Genomic DNA, 22,716 nt, shown 5'->3' with positions numbered 1-22,716 from the left:
TATAAATGCGAGTGTTTATGGATGGATGGATATTTGTCAGAAGGTATCTCCAGAACGGCTGCATTTATCTTATTGATTTGCCATGGATATAGAATATAGACAAAAACACTTAGGCTACTAATTAGGTTTTTTTCTTAATTCAGCCCCAACAGATTCACGGGTGACAGCTAATTTTATATAACTTAAATACAACAAAATCGACTTGATTGTTGTTTTTATGTAACTTAGATATTCATGCAAAAAATTGGCAATGTTTATTTATAGAAAGTGTCGCAAACAATGGGACATTGAACGATAGTGAAAATATTAATGCGTCTTGCATATCAATTACTTGCGGCGTTGGAGCAGGACGCAACATTTGCTCGGCCACGACTGACAACTGTTATTGAAATGTGAGGTCCAAATGATAATGTAACTCGTTGCATTACCCTTTCTGGTATGCATGCTATTTGGAACTAAACCACTGGCTGGCTCTTGAGAAAGAATTTCTTAACGTTCTAGGAAGTAACGAACGAGTTTGTTGTAATTGTTTTCAATTTAACTGTATGCTTTATAAAATGTAACTGTGTGCATAGAACTTACAAATTACAGCGTAATAATACGATTATATACAACTACGTTATTAAAATAGATGCATGTATGTATGTATGTTACCACGTAACTCCAGAACGGCTGAATAGGTCTAGATGAATTTTGGAACAGAAATAGATTACACTTTGGGATAACGCACTGCGTGTCAGTCAATGTAGTAGTTTTTAGATCATTATTTTATAAGTTTATGAACTATCCTTCTTATAATCTCTGTTTACTTTCGATTTCAAATTAGTGTATGTTATTTTACAATAAAATTAAATAACATTTAACACTTAAAGTGAAAGTGTTGTTAAGATGGCAAACGTCATTGCAATTACATTGCATCGTAAAAAGCATTTCGATCATGTTTGTAATGAATGTAAGAAACGCGGATGGTAAGGCGATCGTGCGGTGGCGGCTGCGGTTTCATAAGTATACTACAAGACTAATATCGCTCAATATCGTAATTATGTCAATAAACTAACAGTTGGTTTCCACTGTCGACAAACTTGTACAAACACTTGACATACACTATTTTTTTTTTTAATTCTATCTCCCCTAATTTAATATATTTTATATTAAGATTATATATATACCGAAGTTAAAAAATTGACTCATAAAAAGTATACATGCTTACACACAGATATGTTTTATGGCAACAATTACAATTAACAAAGACTTACTTTGAATGTACAGAGCTAAAGAAAGAGATAACATCTCACATTCCTGACGGCCCTTAATATGTAAATCACATTGTGTCGTCCACCTACTCGTAGCAAGTTGCTTGTATGATCTGAATAAGTAACCTTGATATTATCAGATATTTAACAATTAACTGTTATTGATTTTGTAACTGGAAATGGTTTACTTACAGAAGATGCTCTTGTAGATCTGTTTAAAATTTATATGTACAAGATAACATAATAAAATGGGAGATTTTTTTATGAACTTTACTTCTAAAGACTGCTAATGTAAACATATCTAAAAACAACATTTATCAATCTAGAAACATTTTCTTGTGAGACTGTGTTCCCTAGCCCGTCATAATATTATGAACATTCCTCCGAATACATCGTCATCGCTATAAATAATATACCAAATATAAGTTGACGTGATTCATAAAATTAAATGTATCATAAATCACTGATAAATACATCCAAATGTTCGCGTATACAAATATATATGTTAATGAGTTCATTTATTTGGTGATTTTACTATTAAGGTTGAACGTGGAAAATTGTTTGGAATTGAATAATTATGTAAAATCGATTGTGTACGTGCTTATTTCGGAAGTGTAGCGGACGTTGACCGAGCTCTAATAATACAATGATCTCGTTTTGCCTATTAAATATAATGGTTCCGTTGAACTTTTACTATTGAGAATCAGCATCATAATTTATTCATTTTCAATGTTACAATTTTCATACTACAAGTAAAGTTTGCATATAAAATGGTAAACTTATTCGCAGACTGAAGGCCGGTAAAAATACAACCAAGACATTTATTGCAAAAGTTATGTTAACCTGTTAACAATACTGTTTTCATTTGTTACATTTTTATTTTAATTTCATTTGTCAATATCATTGTGAATTATATTTGCATTAGCTGCTGTCAGTGACTCTGTCCGCGCGGAATTAAAAAAAACTTAATTAGTGGCATATTAATCTTCCAGACATTAGAATGTTCTACATCTGTGCCAAATTTCATCAAGATCCGTTCAGCCGTTCTTGAGATACCTCGAAACAAACATCTATCCATCCATCTAGTCTAGACGGATGTCCGTCCGTCTAAACTTTCGTATTTATAATATTAGTAAGATGGTATTTTGTATGTTTTTTTCCTTTGCATCTGATCTCATGTCCATGAACATTTTTTACACCGGATATTGCTTGATTTATTTTAAACATCCGTTCGTATTGAATCTTACTATAAAGAGGTTTGCAATTACCTGTTACCTCATGTGTTAGACAATGAATCAGTGAAAAAGTTAACTTCCGAACGGACATGAAGCGGCTAGCGGGTGGCGTGCTCAGTGGCGTGGCTGATAGTTGGCACGCGATCATGTTCATTTTATATAATTTCTACTTGTAAATTAAATAAAATATAGCTGCTTTTCTTATTAATCGATAATAATTTTTAAATGCTAAAATCTGTCCGACTTCTATTCTCTAATCTTTGCATTACTTTGTTCCTCTTTACATTTAAGATTTCTTTGCCCATGTTATTATATTTATTTTTAAATAAAAATTCATAAATAGATATAATGTTTTGAGATCAAGGTATTGGGAAATAAATAATGCCCAAATAAATGTACTTGCAACGTAAAAAACAATCGTAAAAATTCAAGACGAGAAAATGAAATGGGATGTTGACCTTATAAAAGCGGCAGCTCAATGATATCCCTGGTGATCAACTTAAACGCATTCTACTGGTTAATATCAAATAAAGTATAAAAGATATATCTACGACCGTTTTAATAATATCCCAAAGAATATCCGTGATGACCAATTTAATTATATCGCTGTGCAAAAAAGTATCCAGTAAAACGGTCATTTGGCGATATAGATATCGTTTGTACAAAATCAGATAATCTTTTGATGATTTGTCTTTTACATAAAAGCTTATTGGAATTGTATAAATAAAACTTATAAATAATACTAACCGAGGGGTTGACCAAATTCTCTATATAAAACTGTCCTGCTCTTCTCCCTGCATCCTCATTATCTTTGACAAAATAAAGATAATAATATGTTTTAAACGTAGATTTTGGTCTTAGAAACCCACGGTTAATTAAATAAATGTTCTATTTTATTATTTGCTTTTTCCTTCTTTTTGCATTTGGGAAAAAAATATTAATAAACGAACGTAACTGACAATTTTATTTTATAACCATTAACTCATGAAGTTATTAATCTGTAATATATTTTTTCTTAATAAAAACATTGTGCGGAATGCCATATTAAAAAAATTAGATTTTTATATTATTATTTCAAAAGCATCTTTTTCAAAATTTATAATCCTGATTTTGTTACCACATAGGTAACAAAGTTATGAGCAAAGATATAATAGATGTATCTTAACAAAGTGAGAAATTATGTTGATGTCTCTATGATTTTACAACTGTCAAGGTGGAAAGATAAAATTAGTTTTGACGCAACCTCGTTCTTTGCTTGTTCGATATTTGAATTTTTATTCTTCTGACACAACATAATGCAAATGCGAATTCGAAATTGTTCAGAACTATTTATTTTTATTATCAAAAGTATATCGTTTTCCAATTAAATTATATCAGATTAATACAATTATTCATAAATTATGTTCGAACATTTAATTTAAATTAAATTTGATATTATTACAATAGAATGTTGAATACTAGATTTTTTTTAAGTATTTATATTTAACTTAGGCGAACATATGCTACCATTGCCATATTTATTGTTAGTATTATGGAGAATTTTAATTATGAAATATTTTCATATAATTTACGACGAAAATAAGATGGAAAATTCTTATTCGTGACACGCATTCCCTGACCGGTCAGTGATGTGAAAAGCTACCGCATGTCTCACGCTATATCATTTGGTTACATCCATTACGTATTTAGGAAGGACAGTTTGAATTTGCATTTTAACTTAAAATGTACGTACTATTATACCACTATATAATTACTGTAAAGTTTGCGTGACTAATATCTTGTCAGTTGATACTAAGTTTACTGTGAAACAGGCATGTATGAATAATTATGTTGCCCTCTATAGTATCTGCATAATTAAATTTTACTAGCGGTATCAAATAGTCGCGTGGCTATATGATAGAAAAGTTTCAAAAGTCAGAAACTAAGGTAATACGTTTACGATGACTATTTACATGTATTCTTTTCTGTGATTCAGTACCTCCATTTTTATGTTCGGTGTACGAAAAGGACAGCGTAAATCCAAATGTTTATTATCCAATAAATTACATTCACGTCAAATAAATAAAACATTAAAAACTTAAGATATCTCTGAACGCTCTAATCTCTTTAATAAAATCATACTTTTTAGGTGAACAATTCTTGTTCTTATCAGACTTTATAGTGAAAAACACTTCATTAAGAAGTCAATAAAAAAAGAAAATAAATCGTGCTGACGGGCGACCTGTTACTTGTTTTCTTTTGGCCATTTACGAAATTTAAATAAATTGTTAATATGATCTTCTTTAACCTTGAACAACAATAAAATATTTCTTAGAATATTGACGTTAGACCTGTCGTATTGTATGAATCTGAGTGTTGGCCCACCAAAGTTTCGAATGAAAGGAGATTGCATGTAAATGAGATGCGTATGTTTGTGACGAGAAGGGATGAAGTTAAGAAGTTTGGAAATAGTGCTACTGATTTGAAATTGAGAAGCAAAAGGTTAGTGTGGTATAGACATGATTTGCAGAGATATGATGATGATATGATGACAAGAAAGTATTGCGATTGAATGTGGATGGCATGGCTGATTAATGATAACGTAGAATTTGGAATTTGGAGTTCGATTAGTGAAATTATTTAAAAGAGTCCAATTATTCGTTTCTGAGCTCCGTGTGAGACTATTAAAATAAATGTAAAAAAATTATATCCTTCTGAAATTAATTACTAACATGTTTAAATCTCTTTAAATTATAATAGCTATTATTACGAGTAAATTCTGTTTTATGTGATAAAATCTTATGCCCAAGAATACTTTTATTGGATCGGATATATCAGTATCATTTTACATTTTGTAGTTATTTCAATTGCAGAACAAGATTGTTTTGGACTTCATTGAATTAATCAAAATGCTATTATATAATAATTAGTTCTTCACATTTCGTTAAAACATAAGCTTATACTATGTTGTGATTACTTAATGTAAATTAATAAATTTTTGAATTTATAAAAACAATTACCTTCTACTTCTTCGGTCTTATCAGTCCAATGTAACAATGAGATTATTTTACTCCTATGAAATTTTGACTCACAGTGTTATTTAAATTTTACGAAAGTAGAACTAAACCTTATATTGTGCTTCAACAAAGGAACTCTAAAAGCATCTTATCTGGTGTAGTCACAATGGTAAACTACAAGTGTCCCCAATACTTCCATTTAAACAAATTGTCGGAACAAAAGAGATTAGAAGACAAAACGGAGTCGCGTTCGCGATCGCATCGGTTTTAAAATTCGAACGCGTGTTGCGCACGCGCCGGCCCTGTTGTAACTGCTCGGACAGTTTCCCGCCAAAACGCGCAAAGATAGTATATCGTAATTTGATTGCACACATTCATTCACAGTTTGGTTTCATACAAATTACTTAAGTACTTAAGATTTAATTTATCTCGGTTCTGTTATACTTGTAGTAGCTATTGTTAACTTTTCATTTCGTAATTGTGACTTTATCTTAAAAAAAAAAATAAAACAAATGCAATTTTCGGCACCTTAATAATGTAACCTATAAATACCCTTTCCGAAATGCTTAATGACATGTTTCTTCAAAAAGTCATTATAAGATACCATTTGCACAAACGAACGAGGAGCAACTTCTTTTGATGTTCTCTTCAGTAAAAAGTTATTGAAATCCTGTATAATGGATATCAAAAGAGATAGCTAACAATAATTTATATAAGTATAAAAAAGGAACATGTTAGGTCATATAAGTATACAAATACAAATTACTTTTATTATTTTCCATTGTAATTTCAAAAACTGTTGCGAAAATAAACATAATATTAAGTGTATTAAAAGTGAAAATCTACCCATATCATATCTTAACGAGACTATAGAGTGTTGTAGAATAAGTGTTACTTCGTCTGAAAAAAAAAACAATTTTCGGTTTAAATAAAATTGCTATAATATAAAATATAGGCGCTAAAACATAATCGCTGCACTGAAGTAATGCTGCAAACCAGGGAAATCCGGGCTAAATTCTTGAGAAATTTAGGGTTTTTAATTTCATACAGTGGTATTCAAAAGACAAGATAACATGTAAACAACTTTATTCGATTTAAATCCAAATAACTAATTTAAGTAAGTGCTGAATTCAATGTAATTGGCAGTATTTAAGGCAGTGAGCGTTTATACACAAATTATTTATAAGGGTTATTAAATAATACCACTAATATCTAATTAAATACAATAATCAAATATTTTTAACATTTTTGGTATTTATTTAAACTGTCTTGATTAAGGATTACGACGTAAAAATTATTGAACTGAATCGTGCCAATATGTTTTGCTTAAAATTTAGAAATATTTATTCATCTCGGTACGTTTTCAGTCTTATTCAGTAAGATTTCCGTCGTATTACTATTAGTTAATAATTACTCTTATATACAAACCATTAAATATACTATGAATTTCTGCTAACTAAATGATGATTTTACCTTATGCGTATTTTAAAGTTATTTTGTATCTTCTGGATAATAAAGCCATTTAAATTCATAGCCTTTAAGTCCGTATTTTGAATCTTTTTCCGTATCTGGTTTAGGTACATCGTCTGATAGTAAATCAAGAATTTCTTGCGTAATTTTAGGTCGGAATCCCTTTTCATCGGCAACATAATCAACTCTTGTGCGAACGCCATTCCTTCCTGTCACATAATAGTAGCCAACTTTGGCAACATTTTTATAACCTTCTTCAAAGTGGCCGTGGAAGCCTACAGTGTAATTGAACGTGTACAAAAGTTGAGACATATCATCTTTAGTTAGCCCTTCAGGAAGGCCTTCTTTTTCTCCGGGACGCTTGTAATGAATGTTAGTATTTTTGTCAACTATTTGTATTTGAGCTGATATTAGTTGCGGCTTTTTAGGTGGGGAATTCTGCCGAGGAACAAATGCGCTGGCAGGCGAGCTTAACGCATTAATACCTTTATTTGATTGATCATCGTAAGATTTTGGATTACGATTTGTTTCCGGAGGCATCCGTGGCATTGGACCTTGATAATCACTGGCTACTGACTGAGTTTGTAAAATATCACTCCCAGGATAGTTAGATTCGCCCTTGCCTCTTACATTTGTCTGGCTTTGGCTAGTACCTGTTTCATAGTTAGGGCTGTTTTCTAAACCACTTTGAGTGTAACTTGGTTGTGGATAGTTATCATTGGCGCTTTGGCTTTGTTCGGGGTAGTTCTGTTGTGATCCGATACTCGTAGTAAATGGAGAAATACTTTGTTTACCAGCGAATTGATTCGAGTCCTGTTGTTGTTGTTGCTGCTGTTTTTGATATTCGCTTTGCAATTCTTCTTGATTGTAACTCTGTTGTGGATAGTTCGGTGAATTCATTTGCGAATTTCTTTGTAGTAATCCAATTGCATGTGTTGGATAATTTTGTGCATTATTTAACTGATCCTGATGTCGTTCTTGCTTTCTTTGTTGTAGCAGACTTACTTGTTGCTGTCCTTGCTGTTGCAGTCTTGCTTGTTCTGGTTCATTTTGCTGCGTTCCTTGACCTTGTTGCTGGCCTTGTGATTGTAGACTTTGATGCTGCTGCCCTTGTTGTAGTTGTTGTTGTTTTCTTTCTTGTTGTTTTCTTTCTTGTTGTTGTTCTTGTTGTAGTTGTTGTCCTTGTCGTAGTTGTTCTTCTTGTTGAAGATATTCTTGTGTCCTGACCTCTTTTTGGGAATATTCTTCCTTATATTGGTTATTCTTAGGTGGTATTTCTAGTTCTTGTGAAATAGCTGGTACCGGCGGTATGTTGTTGCTAGGAATGTATGGAGCTTCTGTAGTAGTGGTGGTAGTGGTAGGAAGTTTGCAATGTGAACAAGATTTAGCAGGTGAAGCAGGGCCAGGTTTCGGAAATTCTTTGTGTTGCTTTTTGTTTTGTTCCTGATTTTTATTTGTTGATGATTTAGTAGGTACTATAGGCGATGATGAGTACTCAAGAGATCGCCCTCTTTCTGGACCGGAACCAGATTTGGCGGTAGGATCTGTAAATTAAGGAAAGGCAAATTAATCTGTGCCAAAGCAGTGAAAGAAAAGATACATCGGGGAATAAAACCAAGTGCACTTTCCAGGATTTTTAAATAATTATTTCTACATACATATTGTATTCAGCAAAAAAAAAAATTTAAATCCTTAAGTAAATATTTAAAAAAAATACGTACATGGCTTTACACGAATATTTTTCATTGATAAAATTTTAAAGTTTCCGTTTTCGTCAGTTGCGTAGACTGTCACGTGATATACGCCATCTGCGGTGATGAAACCAAATTCGCCCATGATGATCCCATTTTCATCTGTAATGAGAAAATTATGTATTTTAGACAGAATTTTAAAAAATTTGGAGTAGAATATTATAACACTGAGATACGAAAATCAAAGATCTAATAACAATATATTTATAATATCTAATATGTATGCTTTATGCGGAAGTAAATAATGATTCTGATTGTGATGCAAGTTGACGCCTATATTTGTATAGTAAATTAAAATATTTTTAACTCCTCTCATGAAGCTCGGCGTTATTTGTCGAACGTCAAGCATTTTTATAATTATTCGATGAGGTCAATGCTTGTTTAAATTTTAGCGTTGATTTGTTTGACCCATTCAGTTTTAGCAGATTCATTTTAGGAAAGTATAAATTTTAGAAGACACTATTTACTACAATGCTTTACTATAATAAATCTGCTTCATATTAATTTCGATAGTTTGAAATAAAATCAAGAAATCTTTCAAATTGTGTATTAAACGAGTTTTAATATTTCAATAAAGTCTGATATTTTTAAAACTGTAGAATTAAAGAATACGAGTAGAGTATAAAATTTGTAATGATTTCGTGTTTTTATATCAATATTCAGAACGTGACTTGTTCATTATCCCGACCTGGTCCTAGCGATCGTGCGTATTCTTTGTATAAGTATGATATAATAAAAATCGTGTCGTTTGTTGAATTTATTTGTTGAAAAATGATTTAAAATTAATATTTTAAAGAACTAACATAATTATGCGTGATTCTATGATTTAACTTATATTTAAAAAATTGGAAATAGCATTGGAACAGCTCTATAGAAATATTTATATAGGTGTGTCACAGTCTATAGAGGGAAAAAATTAGAGACAAAACAATATTTTTTTTAATTATTTTTTATTTCTTTGCGGTTTATTACTTTGACCTTTTTTGATATAAGAATATAGTTTCTTAGTTTTATCGTGAATTGATACTACCGAAACCCGAAAATCTATTTGAAACATCATAGGTAGCAATATGTAGTTATTTATTTGTTTCCGCACTGGAAACTAACGGGAATATTTTCTATGTGAATTGTTGTACCCACCTTTCTTTTCGTGTCGATGTTGCTCTCCGTCAATGGTAAATCCGAATTCATAAGGTCTATTTTCATCTGTGTATTTGTCAACACATTTCACTTGAAGCATGTATAATGTTACACATAGTAATATGAAGTACCTTCGACCAATCATCTGAAATTAAATTGTGTATATTATGGTACTTTTCTGCTACTTTTAATTTGTGTTTACTTTACTAAGATATTATAGTTGTACCATTTTAGAATAATTATGATATAAATCAGTATTTTTTATTTTAAGTTATACATAAATATGTAAGGAGTTAATTTTCTTTAAATAGTTATAAAAAAAAGACTATCATGTTTTAAATCTTAATAACTAATAGCTACAACACGATTCCTATACGGGATTATGAGATGGCAATTAAAAGTCAATAAACGATTGAGTTTAAATATGGGTAATGACGACAACCGGATTTGGCTTAAATAATTTCTAAACAACTTGTTAAACGTCTTATCAATATTATATAATTGTTATTTTATATTATTTAAAAATGTTAATGGAATTAATGATTTAATTTGCAGATTTTTTTGCCACGTAACAGTTCGTTATAACTTATATTCCTTGTTGCTGTGTAGAATTTTAATTTGCTTATAGATGCATAACTTTTATGACATCAAAATTTTCATAGCAAAGTCCAAACCGCATTTGCTAATTTACCTGTACAATTATTTAAAACAATTTGAAAACCAACAAAAGTAATCACTGTCTTTGTTCTTTAATTTATATTCAAGGAAAATTGCAAACGATGCTAGAGTTAAAAAAAATATCTTTGCATATATACCAATACGTCGACGCAATACACTATGAAATTGTTGAATTTGTATTCATTCCGTCATCATTGGTTATTTGATAAGGCAATTGTATTAATGTTTCCAAGCAGCCCCTGTTTTGCTCGGGTAATATATGTCATCGCTTGTTTTTTCCAAATCTAAGTCGATTATCAAACAATGTCGTATAATAATCTCATGGGTCATTAGTCAATAACCAAGATAAAATCTATCCTGTCTCTCAAAATAAGGACCAAATTTAAATCAATTAATCAAAAGTGGTTTGTTTGATTCTGGACAAACCATCAAACCTGACATACATATTACAAAAATTATTTTACATATTTATATTTAGTCATGAACTTAATCTAACGTATCTTAAATTTGAATAAGTTAGAGTCATTACATTAATTATAGAAATAATGTAATTACATTTTGCTCATTAATCGCTATTTATTTAGAAAAATCAAATGAATCTCTGTTCACTTCTATTTGGATGTATTGCGTTTGGACAGACAGACGCGCGGTTATTTGTCACGCTATAATAATTAGCATTGTGCGAATAATAACGACGTAACAACAATACGTAATAGTTTACTTATTTAAGTGTTTCACGACATCAAGAATAGTTTTAACTTTTAAATAGAATAACATAATATGTTTGTAGTTTTATACTATTTATAAACGTTTATTTATTATAGCCAGGTTATTGGCGTTTTAACTGTATATAATAATCATAGATTTTTTCTGACCGTAAAATTTAAATAAACTACAAAACAAACTAGAAACTATAGAAAATGAACTTGATTGTTTGAAAATTTTAAATTATAAAACAAACTACATTTATTGCATTTATAAAAATAAGAAATAAAAACAGCAATTACTATTACCTTGTTATCAACTATCTGCGGGCATGGGAGGCGTGGCGGCGCGGCCTGTTGCGCAAGAGTTCGCACGAGACTGCGCGGTTTCTTCGCCCCGCGTAATTTATTAATACGTCCAAAACATGACTTCATAGACAACTTAAAAAGAAGTGTTATTTATTTAATACTTAAAAGATGCACTAACTGTATAAGTAGTAAATTCCTGTGTTCTTTTCCGGTTATATAACTTTTGTTATACAAACCTGTAGTAAAAGGATATGGTAAACGAGATTAAATTTAATTATATAAATAACGCATTTAACTATCTTATATTGAAAGATACATCTATACTAATGTTACAAAGATAAAAATTTAATTGTTCGTTTGTTTGTTTGCATTGAATAGGCTCCAATATGCAATAAATGCAATGACTTATATTTCTTTAACGCGTTGATGTCTTTTCTATGTGTATAAGTATTATCGCAACATAAGATAAATTAGAAATCTTAAAAGATAGTTACGTTTAATAAAGCAAGAGAACATGTCTCATTGGTTTTGTAAAAGGCTGATTTCGACTTCGAAAAATAATGTGAAGTATAATCTATACAAACTTGCAAATTTGATTTACGTAACAAAAAAAACGCTAAATATACCAACTCATAAATGGACTAAATACTAAATACTTCACGCTATTTAGTAATTTAGTTACGCATATGGGATTTAAAGTGTTTTGACAATGTTTAAGTACCTAAAATTAGTTATTGACTACCAAATTAGTTATTGACGCCTGTACTGGTAATTCAAATTACTCGCAGTGTTTAAATATAGGTTCTATTATCAAAAGACTTGATCAGTGTTTTCTAACTATGGATTAAAAACAGGAAATTTGCAAATTTAAACATTGGCGCTATTTTATAATTGCAAAACAGTTATAAACATCTATTTTCTCACAGTTAAAGTAATCAATGAAAAGAAATTAAATAAATATTTGTTTTTGTTTTTGAGCAGTCACGGAAATAAATACGGTTATTTTTATTAGATATACTGATTTCCGACTGTCGGCTGTTCTTGGCAATTCAATCTAATGATGTACACTAACGAATTGACAAAGGTCATAGTAAAGTGTTGTAAGTTTGTTCAACAATTACCACGACAATCGAGGTCGATATTTGAAGTTATAAAGAGAGACTGTTGCATTTATACAAAAACAAATTATTAGTTTGTTTTAAGACAAATTATTTTTCTTGAGCACATACTTCGATGATTTTATTTAAATAATAATACAATTGCTATCAAGAGAATTTAACTGTTTTTAGTTATTCTAAAATTCCTAATAGCCCATAAAATTGCTCGACCAAGCCAAGGCCCTCAAAGAGATGTAGAGTCAAGGAAGGAGTAAAAGAATAATAGTCTAAAACTTAAATTACGTTATAGAACTTAAGTATAGCTAGTTGATTAAAATTTGTGCCTTCAGTTTAACATTAATACAACTGTTATGTGTTAATAATGTTAACATTTTTTTATTTAAATGGAAGCTGTAAAAACTACACTAATATAGGACTACTATTAAAATATTTTTTTAGATAAAAAAACTCAATGACTACGAATCTACCACATGCTATTTCAATGACTAAATTTATGGGCTATATCGTAATTTTATATTTTTCATAGTTAAATGACCATTGTTTTATTTAAAATAAATAAGCTAAAAATATGTTAATTAATGAGTCTATAAAACGTTTAAGTGTATATTTATATCTAATATGCAAATTTTTTCCTACAAAATATGTAATAATTTTTAATTTATTTTTATAAATTTACGTACCGGGTATCTCCTATTTGAATCACACACGATAACAATATAAAAAACCGTATGATAATTCCAAGTTATAAAGATTATAATGGTGAATGAATATTTAAGTAACAACTTATTGTTTTAAAGCTTAGATGTAAATATTTCATGTGACCAACTTTTGTTATTTGTAAAACGATAACGTATCAAAAGTTATCATATACATAATGTAATATATATATATATACATATATCACATATTATAAAATTATTTTTCTAAAACATAAACAATTCTAAAACAACATGCTCTAAATTCCAATGTTCACATCATAGCAGGTATTAGCAATGATAATTATTAAAAATCAAAAATATCATTAACTTTTGTCTTATAAACAACACATTCAACATATAAGTAATGTGTTAGATCCTTTTGCCAAGGACTTGATGTACAAGTAGATACAGTTAGGTTACGATAAATATCGGAATGGTATAAATAAACATTGACATGATGCGTACTCACCGTATGATTTATTTAATTTGTTATGTCGTGTTAATCGATGAAGGAATAGATACGTATATACGGTGCAGGAACTAGGAGTCGGTCACGAATAGTCGATGTCATCACGTTCTTACGTTATTACTCGAACGAATATTTTATAAACTGAAATGTTTGTTGTATTTAAATGTCATCTTTCTATTTATATTAGTTGTTTATGATGGGTTCAAGATTCTAGGTACCGTGATATAACTGCGCTTGTACCTTATATAAAATAATCTTAAATAGCATAAATCATGTAGCTTAAATGTTGAAATGTGAATTTGCTATTTTTAAGCACTTAATTAACTCGAGGATGTCACGATGACCAGGGAATTATTCATTTTATTTTTGTCATAAGGTGAAACTTTATCGTTGTATATTATATTTCAATGCTTTGATTTTTAAATTCCGTTTTATGAATACAATGTTCATGTAACCCTTTCTTAATAAACTAATAAAAATGAACAGCAATTTGCTAGGAATGAACTATTGCCAATTATTTTTAATAGAACATTTCATATTGCTTTCAGTATAATTTTATCGACATACTTACAATTTGAATGTTCCGCGTAGATTGATTAAGACAAACGAAAACAAATTACGTATAAACGCCTGATTATATTCATCGGTTTATGTCGCTGTTCTGTTACAATTCTCCGCTTTTCATTACAGGCGTTTTAATATGCATAAACATTGTATAATAAACTAGCTGTCGACAACGTCCGAACGGAATTAAAAATTAAAAACTTAATAAGTAGCCCATATTCTTCCAGACTATGTCTACATCTGTGCCAAATATAATTAAGATTCGTTGAGCTGTTACGGAGATACCTTCAAACAAACATACATCCATCCATCCATCTAAGCGTTCCAATTTATAATATTGGTAAGAAGTAGTAAGATTGATCGACGGACTTAATCTACACCAGAAGCCAGATCAATGGGTGGTTTTTAATCATAGAAAAAATCATTCGAAGGCAAGAAATTAGTACCGTTATGTGACACACATAACTTTTGTATTTGAGATTCTTTAATGAGCCAAAAAGCACTATTCAAAAGCCTCGTGGAATGATTAATTACAAGTCAACAATAGAACAATTTAGCATCGTGAAGGTGAAGTTTGAATAGGTGAGCCGAACGTATTCAAACGTAACTCTAATATACGTTGAGTACGCGACATATATGTATGTGTTGGCATTTCGCTTTGCGAAATGCGCTGACAACCTTTGCACTGTGAAATTTCTTAGCCTAATACATTACACCTAGAGTGTAAATGGTTTTAATGTGTTATGTGGGTGTTTTGTAGTAGTACCATGAAACAAATCCTAATTGGGATTAGAAAACGAACTAAACTACTAAATACATAGATATATAGTAACATTTGAGTTATGCAAATGATTAACTAAGATATGTGATTAAAAGGTAAAAAAATTCTTTTTAATTTTTTTAATGAATACATTTCAGGCTTAATATAGGTATAATTAAAAGGAAAAAATATTGTAAATGTGTAGATACAAATATTGTAGTTAAATTGCAAGGAAGAGAAGCGCGCGCATATATAATATATTAAAGAATAGCTTTAGCTCGCGACTTCGTCCGCAAAATATTAACAAAAACAAGTGTTTTGTATTATTGGCAGTCATACTAATCCAAAGAATAATTAATCTCATTTTTTTTTCATTTGCGTCTTTAATTATTTTATTAGCACATTTTTGAGTTGTTGTAGTTTTATTGATTTTAGGTGTTTGGTGGTGTTTTAATAGGTGTACGTGATTGTAGGCTAGAGGCGAATCTATATATGTTTTGCATTTAGAAGGTAGGCTTTCTTAAGACAAAGTGTAGCTATAATAGTTAGTACAAGAAACAATATTTGCGAATAATATTATATTGCATGGCAACACTAGTGGCGTAAAGTTGCCGTGCGCATCAAATGCGACTGTTTAATTTCGCCATCGAGGCAACCGTAACTTTAATGTCTTCTAACCTTTTTATGTCTTCCCATATTTCTTCAATCGTTAAACCAAAATTATTTCACTGACTTTCTGACCGGAATCGATTAACCATTTAAATTACCCCTAATATGTTGTTCTACATTTTATAAACTAGGTTTATAAACGCTGTCTGAGTAGGATAAGGCCTGGGAGAAGATCTCCTCACCAATGTCTTTAATTTAAACTTATTCCTTGGACACTCTTAATAAAAATTATATAATTTCTGATCAAAGTAAACGCGTGCACTTATTGCATTGATAACTTCTATAGCAAGAACACTGCGTATTTGCAAGTTATGTAAGCTAAGTATCTAACTTAATGAGAATCATGAGGTCAAGCCTAGTAAGTTAGATACTGACAAATCAAATTGTCTAACGATTAGGAACGGATCAAACTTCTGTCTCAGACAACAGTAGATCCTGCAACAACAACATTTGTTGGGTGCACGAACGGGCCGAGTTGACGGCTGCAATACCACAACCACACAGACGACAGGCGTGAAGTTGAAGCAATTCCGCGTTTCGCCTAATGAGTGTGCTTGCTGGAGGCCTCATTTTAGTCCACGTTCTCTCTCCATCTTTTTTTTTATAAGGAAAGGATGTGAAGGGGAAGTGGTTTTGACGGAGGAATGGACGCATAGGAAGGGTAAATATTCTAATCTTGTACGTCATCTCCTCCGTTGATTTGAAGTAAGCAAAGCATCTGCAATTGCAGATGTCCATGGGCAGTTGTCGCTTCGCTGTTTCGGCGATTTCACGTGGCCACTTGCTCGTTTGTCATCTTATAATGTAAAAAAAAGATTTTAAAATTTCAGATTGTCAACGTGGTAAATATACAGTGTGAACACACACAATACTCTAGCGATGCAATGCACGAAAAGCTAGTAAACACAAATGTTTAGTAAAATCTAAAGATTAATATAAATGTTTTATACCTCTGACATCCATTAACCTTATGATATTGTGATACAAAGGTGAGGTATTAACAAGGTTCGTTATAAGATGCTAATCGCTTTTAGATGCCGTTTTTGTATTCTTCTTGCATTATGACATTTTCATCATTAAACATCGTGATTGTAGCCGCTCACTAGTGCTTCTTAAATAGCTTCTTCATAGCTTCTTTACTCTAAAATTAAGGATTTACTACAATTATACTTTACATTATTACATTTTTTTAAAAACTTTACTTGCCTATGTGTTCTTCCAGACTATGTTCTACAATTACACCAAATTTCATCAAGATCCGTTCTAGAAATAACACAAATTTATTCATCAATCCATCCATCTAAATATTCACATTTATAATGTTAGTAAGATTTCTTTAATTAATATCGATTCTTATTGTTGATGAATGTCAATATTAATTATAGTCAGTGATATTGTTTCTTCTAGTTTCTAAAATAGAAAAAATCGTTTATCTAAATGTCAATATTTAAGATTGTATTAGCAACTGACGTTTGACGAATGTTTTTAAAAAGAAACACATTAAATACATTAAAATGGACCTTGACCTCAGGTACTTAATTTCAAGTTATAATATTCGGTTTTGATTTCATTATTGCGTCTAGAAAATGCAAGTTCGTGCCTAAACAAATGCGCAATATATTTACGACAGCACAGTTGATGTAGCGATAAAATTGTGGTAACGTGATTTGTTTTTAATATACATAAAACGCAGTTATACAATTTCTGAAATAACCTAACCTTTTACGATTAATAATCAAATATGCGCATTTTATCAAATTTGAAACATGATACTGAATTATAAAATGTCTTTTGTTCGTTTTATAAGAATACATTTTTGAGATATACAGCAGATATAGGATTTGTTTATTTCCTAGTTGCTGCAATCGTAATTACAGACATGCCTATCTAGAATAATCCAAAGGATACTAGATCCTGAAATCGGCATTAACATTTATAAGAAAATTGTCTAGCAATTTTGGTTATGTTTGGAGAAAGAGTTGATGTATAAGTTCTAGTATGTCTTAAGATTTGAAAAAATAAAACAATAGTTAATTATTTATTTATTTATTTATAGGGCATGGATATAAAAGTAGCAAAATTTATCTTATGGCACAATTTAGATGTTAGAACGGCGATACTGTGCTCAATGTTATTTAGAAATAACTGAGATCGAGAGCTTTTTGTTCGAGTTATTTCATAACTGTGGGGGTTCAACTGCCGCCACATTTGTATTGACACATATCATTGTCTCTGTTATAACAAAGAGAATGTGAGAGATGACTGTATGTGTCACAAGTATCACTGCAGTCGAAACCTTAGCATTAACTTTGTTGATTGGTAATTAAACTGATATATACAATTGGCTGGAAGTGAGGGAATTCTTATGTTTATTTCTTTTGTCCGAGTGATGTCTTGGGTTGGTAGCCGTTGGGACCTGCGGTGAAGGTGACCGTGTAGTGCTTGCCGTCGGGAGCAACGAAAGCATATTGACCGGTGACGGTTAGGGCGGCGTTTTCTGATTGCGGATTGTCAAGTTTACCTTCTTCCTGTCTTGATGTACCATCGCTGGTTTCGTATCTAATAAAAAAGTATGTTGTTATTACTACAACAATAAAATAGTTTTTTTTTTGTTTCGATTATTAATTGGCGGCGGCAAGGATTAATATTCGTTGTAACTTAAATAAGCTAAAATGGATATTGTATTTGTTTTTGTTATTTTAATATATTTCTGTAAAAAATTGATATTTTATGTATCAAAATTAAATATAAAAAAGATAATAAAAATACCTAGTATCCATAAAATTTGTTAAAACAAAATATTTTAGAATATTTAAAGCATGACTAAAATTTAATATGTTAAATTGCTCCTACAAATAAACGGTAACAATGATAAAGTAAAAATGATTATTTCAAATAATGATGTACTAACGCAAAACTGTATCCGTCCACGTTGACGTCGTTGTCAAACCGTAGGATTTGCACGTCCTGCTGCGGCGCCGCCGAGCACAGCGCGGCCAACACACACGCAATTGTCACCTGGTAAATAAAACCACGGAACATTCAATATTATATAGAAGAAAAATCATAATTTATTATATTATTAAGATTAGAAGAGGAAGAAAGTTACATGAACATAAAATATGTGTTTATTTGAAAAAGATTCACGTTATAAAAGCTTATGCTTTTCTTTACAGTGCTATTACAAACAAGTTGTTTACTTTTAGGAGCTTTCCGAATGTATATTTTGAGTAATTTAACAATTATGGCATACAATTTTTTTTCATAAATGCCATGATTTTAATAAAACTCTGATTGGCCGATTATCAAATTTAGCTTGCCAAAAAACTATCAAAATTGACTGCAAGAAAACAATATTAGATTTTGTATTTAAAACGTGTTAATAATTAAAGAATTAAATGCAACTTACGTATTTAAGCATGTTGCTCGGTTATCCGTGTTGAGTTCAAACTAACGAATGAGTGACGAGTGGTGGTGAATCGTTCATTTTATATGATCTCCGGCATTACTTGCAGACTGACATCATGTGAGGATGGGTCGGAGGTGACGCGTTCTGCACTTCACTCTACAGACAATCCTAGTAATTTTTTATACTAGCAACTCGCCCTGACTTCGCTCTACTAAACAAACAGACATAAAAATGGATTATGTTATTTTCGTGAGTTTAATAAAAGAATTTTTAAAATTCTAAAAAAGTTCGTGGTTTTTCAGTTTATCCGAGACAGATCAATAATGAAATGGTCCTCCTTTTTGTTTATTAAGCATTGGTCAATTAGACTTTTATTGATAATTTTGATATGTCCAATCAGTTTATAAACTCCAATGTTACGTAACATTACAAGTTAAATTACGTTTAAAGGTAAAAACTTAAAGACAACTTAAAGCACTTCTATACTAACTTTTCTTATGTAATAAGGCAATGCAAGCATTCTGATACTTTATGTACACATTGCTTTGTGTAAAGGTGTAAGGTTATAATTATGTATATAATTTCTGTTAACACATTGTTAATGAATTAACACTTATTAAATAAAACATTTTTTTATACACAAGGTTAAATAAAGTCGAGTTTTAAGGGCTAAACGAAGAAATTTATAAGTTGTCGAAGTGTTTAAGTGAATACATGTATATATTTTCAACTGTTATATCGCCAAAATGCCTTACAATACTTTGCTCAATAGTGCTATTTAAACAAAAGAAGAAATTTTATTTTATTACATCTTAGTCTTGAAAAATACCCTTTTAACTAGTCTTATAATTAATATTACCGTATTATATCCCGATTGGGAAAGAAACGTATCAAAGATTACAAAATGCAAGTAAGAAACCCGCGGCATTTAATTCAACTTGAGGTCATTGTGTCGTATTATAAGAAATATTGTGTTCGTATGTGTGTTTGTACGTGCACAGTATAGACCGACTGTGTCAATTTTTCCTTAATTAAATAATAGAAATTCATAACCAACATTATATGGACTGATTAAGAAATAGTACGTGAGTGAAAACACAATGGGTTCATTTGAAAGCGTCATATCATTGTCGTGATGACATGTGTTTGCAAAAGCTCAGACAAGCTTTATTAAAATAACGTAACACTACCGCACGTGTTATCCTTTTACTTATATGAAAATAGACTTTTGCAATTTTCTTTTTATAAAACGCGTTAACTATTCTTCGTTCTTAGTTTGACTTATCGTTTATTAAATCAGTTTGAAAAACGCTGAAACAATTTTTTGTATTTTTTCAATTTAAAATAGAGACTTAAATTTATATTGACAATGTTCTTAAGTGTTATGGAATATAATGGTCTACGTAAATTTTTAACTACAAAAATAAGAAACTAAAAATAGAATTATCGTTATTAATGAACATTCATTTTACTTTATTGTAATATGTAATGTTAATAATTGTCGTAATAATTTTCATTAGATAACAAAGATAAACTTAAAGTTAATATCTTGATAAATATAAGTTCAAATGACCAAATAATATACACGTAAAACCCATAACGAAGTGTTTGTTATAATATTATCTACATCATGATCAACCTTGACATTAACTGTGTGATGAGTATCGCTAAGCTATCATTGGATTCGTTAAAACTACATTTTTTGTACACAACAGACACCTAGACAAAAACTCTTTTTCTAACGATGCTCTATAGTTCCTGTATTACAACAATCAATCGAAAAACACCTACGTTTTACGTAAAAAACACAAAGTTTCGTGATTAATATATTTAACGTATTCCATAATTTATGTTAAGGATTCTGCGGGTGCGCTGCGTAAAGCGTCAATTTACTATTAAGTTTAAAGACAAACATTTAAATGAAGTCAAATACAGGTCATTTTATATATTATTTTTTTTGTCATGTCTTTTCATCGAATTATTAACTTATAGAAATAAATATGAATTAGAAATTTAATTCTATTTACTAATTGTCTATCTGTATAGAATTCTGTATTAAGTGATGAACGTGAAATACATTTAATACGCTTAGTGTATGCAGTTATAACATACGTATTACATAACGTTGTTCTTTGCGACGTACATTGTGTTGTTTGTGCATAAATCTAGAAGTGTAGTACTCATAGTAAATAAATATGCATAACGTTTTGTTATAAGTATCAAAATAAGTTTATTGTTTAACAAAGAAAGTAACTTTAAAGAGAAAAAGGAAAACCAGGAACTCAGAAAACTTCAGTGATTGAATTTATCTACTGTGTTATTCTGTGACTATAGGAATTTACTACTTCAAATCAGGCGCAGTTGAAAACCAGCAGTTGAAAGTCAGCACCAATGAAAAAGTTCATTCAATACGTTTTTGTTTTCATATCACGTTCCTGTTAATATAGACTACCTATTATATTCGATTTTGGTTTTAAATACCCTCAATATTATCATCTCTACACAGCTTGTAAACCTCTAATAATACATACGTCATTAAAATTATAGTTACAAGTTATTTATTTGCATGTTGTGATGATTTCATCTTACACAAGTGCGGTAACTTTTATTGCTTAACGTAGTCTGGCGTCTCCGTGTGAAAGGAGCATCACTTATGTACACAAACATACAGATTCGCTTGTTTTTTACTTTCTATTGAATGTGCTACTGTCGTGAGGTCAAGAGCAAGGTTAAACTTTTTATAAAGACATAATAAGCTTTATGCATTTGCAACAATACTGGATTATGGGGTAATATTATTTTGCTCTGCCAGTCGAGCAAATAATTAAATCTATTTAAAAGCTGAGTAGGCTTGGCCGATTTTGTTATCCATTTTATTAGTATTTTTCTCTAGAGAGTCATGGAGGTCTAGTCAGGCCGGCTTATTTTTTTTAATCTATACCCATATTCGATGCGAATAGAAATCCTCTCCCATTATGTTCTATAAAGGATTGTTACTTAGTTTTATAAAACTAACTTTTATTTTATTGTACATATTTCATTATTTAATTCGTGCTAGCTTCGTAAACAATAGTTCGAAGAAGACCGGTTTTGTTATAAGTATTTTGTGCGGTAAATATCAACTACAACAATGTTTTAGACAAACATTGTTGCGTTATGAATTTTTTTAATTCCTATTAATTTTATTCTAAGAAAAATAACGTTTGAGTCAGTGTTTAATTATATGTTTTTACATTGGAAGATTTCAGCATTAAACCACCAATCACGAAAGTTTAAGTTTATTTATATTTGGTTAAAGATCAGTGAACTTCTGTTAGTTATTATCGATAAAGGTTTCTATAAGTCATTCATATCAATGCATGGTTACCTGTAATTAATCCCGGGATTGGTTCATATAAGTTATGTCTACCTATGTGCATACTAATATTGCAAATTGAATAAAACTAGTTTTACTAGAGTTTGTGTTTTCCGATAATTATACAACTTAAGATGT

The 22,716-nt window shown here is 30.3% G+C and overlaps 3 protein-coding genes across 3 annotated transcripts in view; all 3 read right to left on the bottom strand.

Annotated features, from left to right (window-relative positions):
* LOC106715036 overlaps positions 1 to 5,794 on the bottom strand; it is a 30,004-nt gene extending 24,210 nt beyond the window's left edge. The window contains exon 1 of the mRNA XM_014508229.2: positions 5,488 to 5,794. The gene's annotated coding sequence lies outside the window, so the exon portion shown is untranslated. The remainder of the gene's footprint in view (positions 1 to 5,487) is intronic.
* A 962-nt stretch (positions 5,795 to 6,756) lies between these two features.
* Positions 6,757 to 11,620, bottom strand: LOC106714817 (bromodomain-containing protein DDB_G0280777). The gene is made up of 4 exons (XM_014507933.2): positions 11,537 to 11,620; positions 9,846 to 9,990; positions 8,676 to 8,807; positions 6,757 to 8,498 (listed from the first exon to the last, which is right to left on the bottom strand). The coding sequence occupies exons 2-4, from the start codon at positions 9,988 to 9,990 to the stop codon at positions 6,976 to 6,978; spliced, it is 1,800 nt and encodes a 599-aa protein (XP_014363419.2). The 5' UTR covers positions 11,537 to 11,620; the 3' UTR covers positions 6,757 to 6,975.
* A 6,224-nt stretch (positions 11,621 to 17,844) lies between these two features.
* On the bottom strand, positions 17,845 to 19,325 carry LOC106714895 (endocuticle structural glycoprotein ABD-5). Its single transcript, XM_014508017.2, has 3 exons — positions 19,224 to 19,325; positions 18,726 to 18,832; positions 17,845 to 18,373 (listed from the first exon to the last, which is right to left on the bottom strand). The coding sequence occupies exons 1-3, from the start codon at positions 19,233 to 19,235 to the stop codon at positions 18,184 to 18,186; spliced, it is 309 nt and encodes a 102-aa protein (XP_014363503.1). The 5' UTR covers positions 19,236 to 19,325; the 3' UTR covers positions 17,845 to 18,183.
* Between the last annotated feature and the right edge of the window lie 3,391 nt (positions 19,326 to 22,716).

The sequence above is a fragment of the Papilio machaon genome, chromosome 6 (assembly GCF_912999745.1).
Source record: "Papilio machaon chromosome 6, ilPapMach1.1, whole genome shotgun sequence".
NCBI lineage: Eukaryota > Metazoa > Arthropoda > Insecta > Lepidoptera > Papilionidae > Papilio > Papilio machaon.
This window is presented reverse-complemented; position numbering and strand designations above follow the sequence as displayed.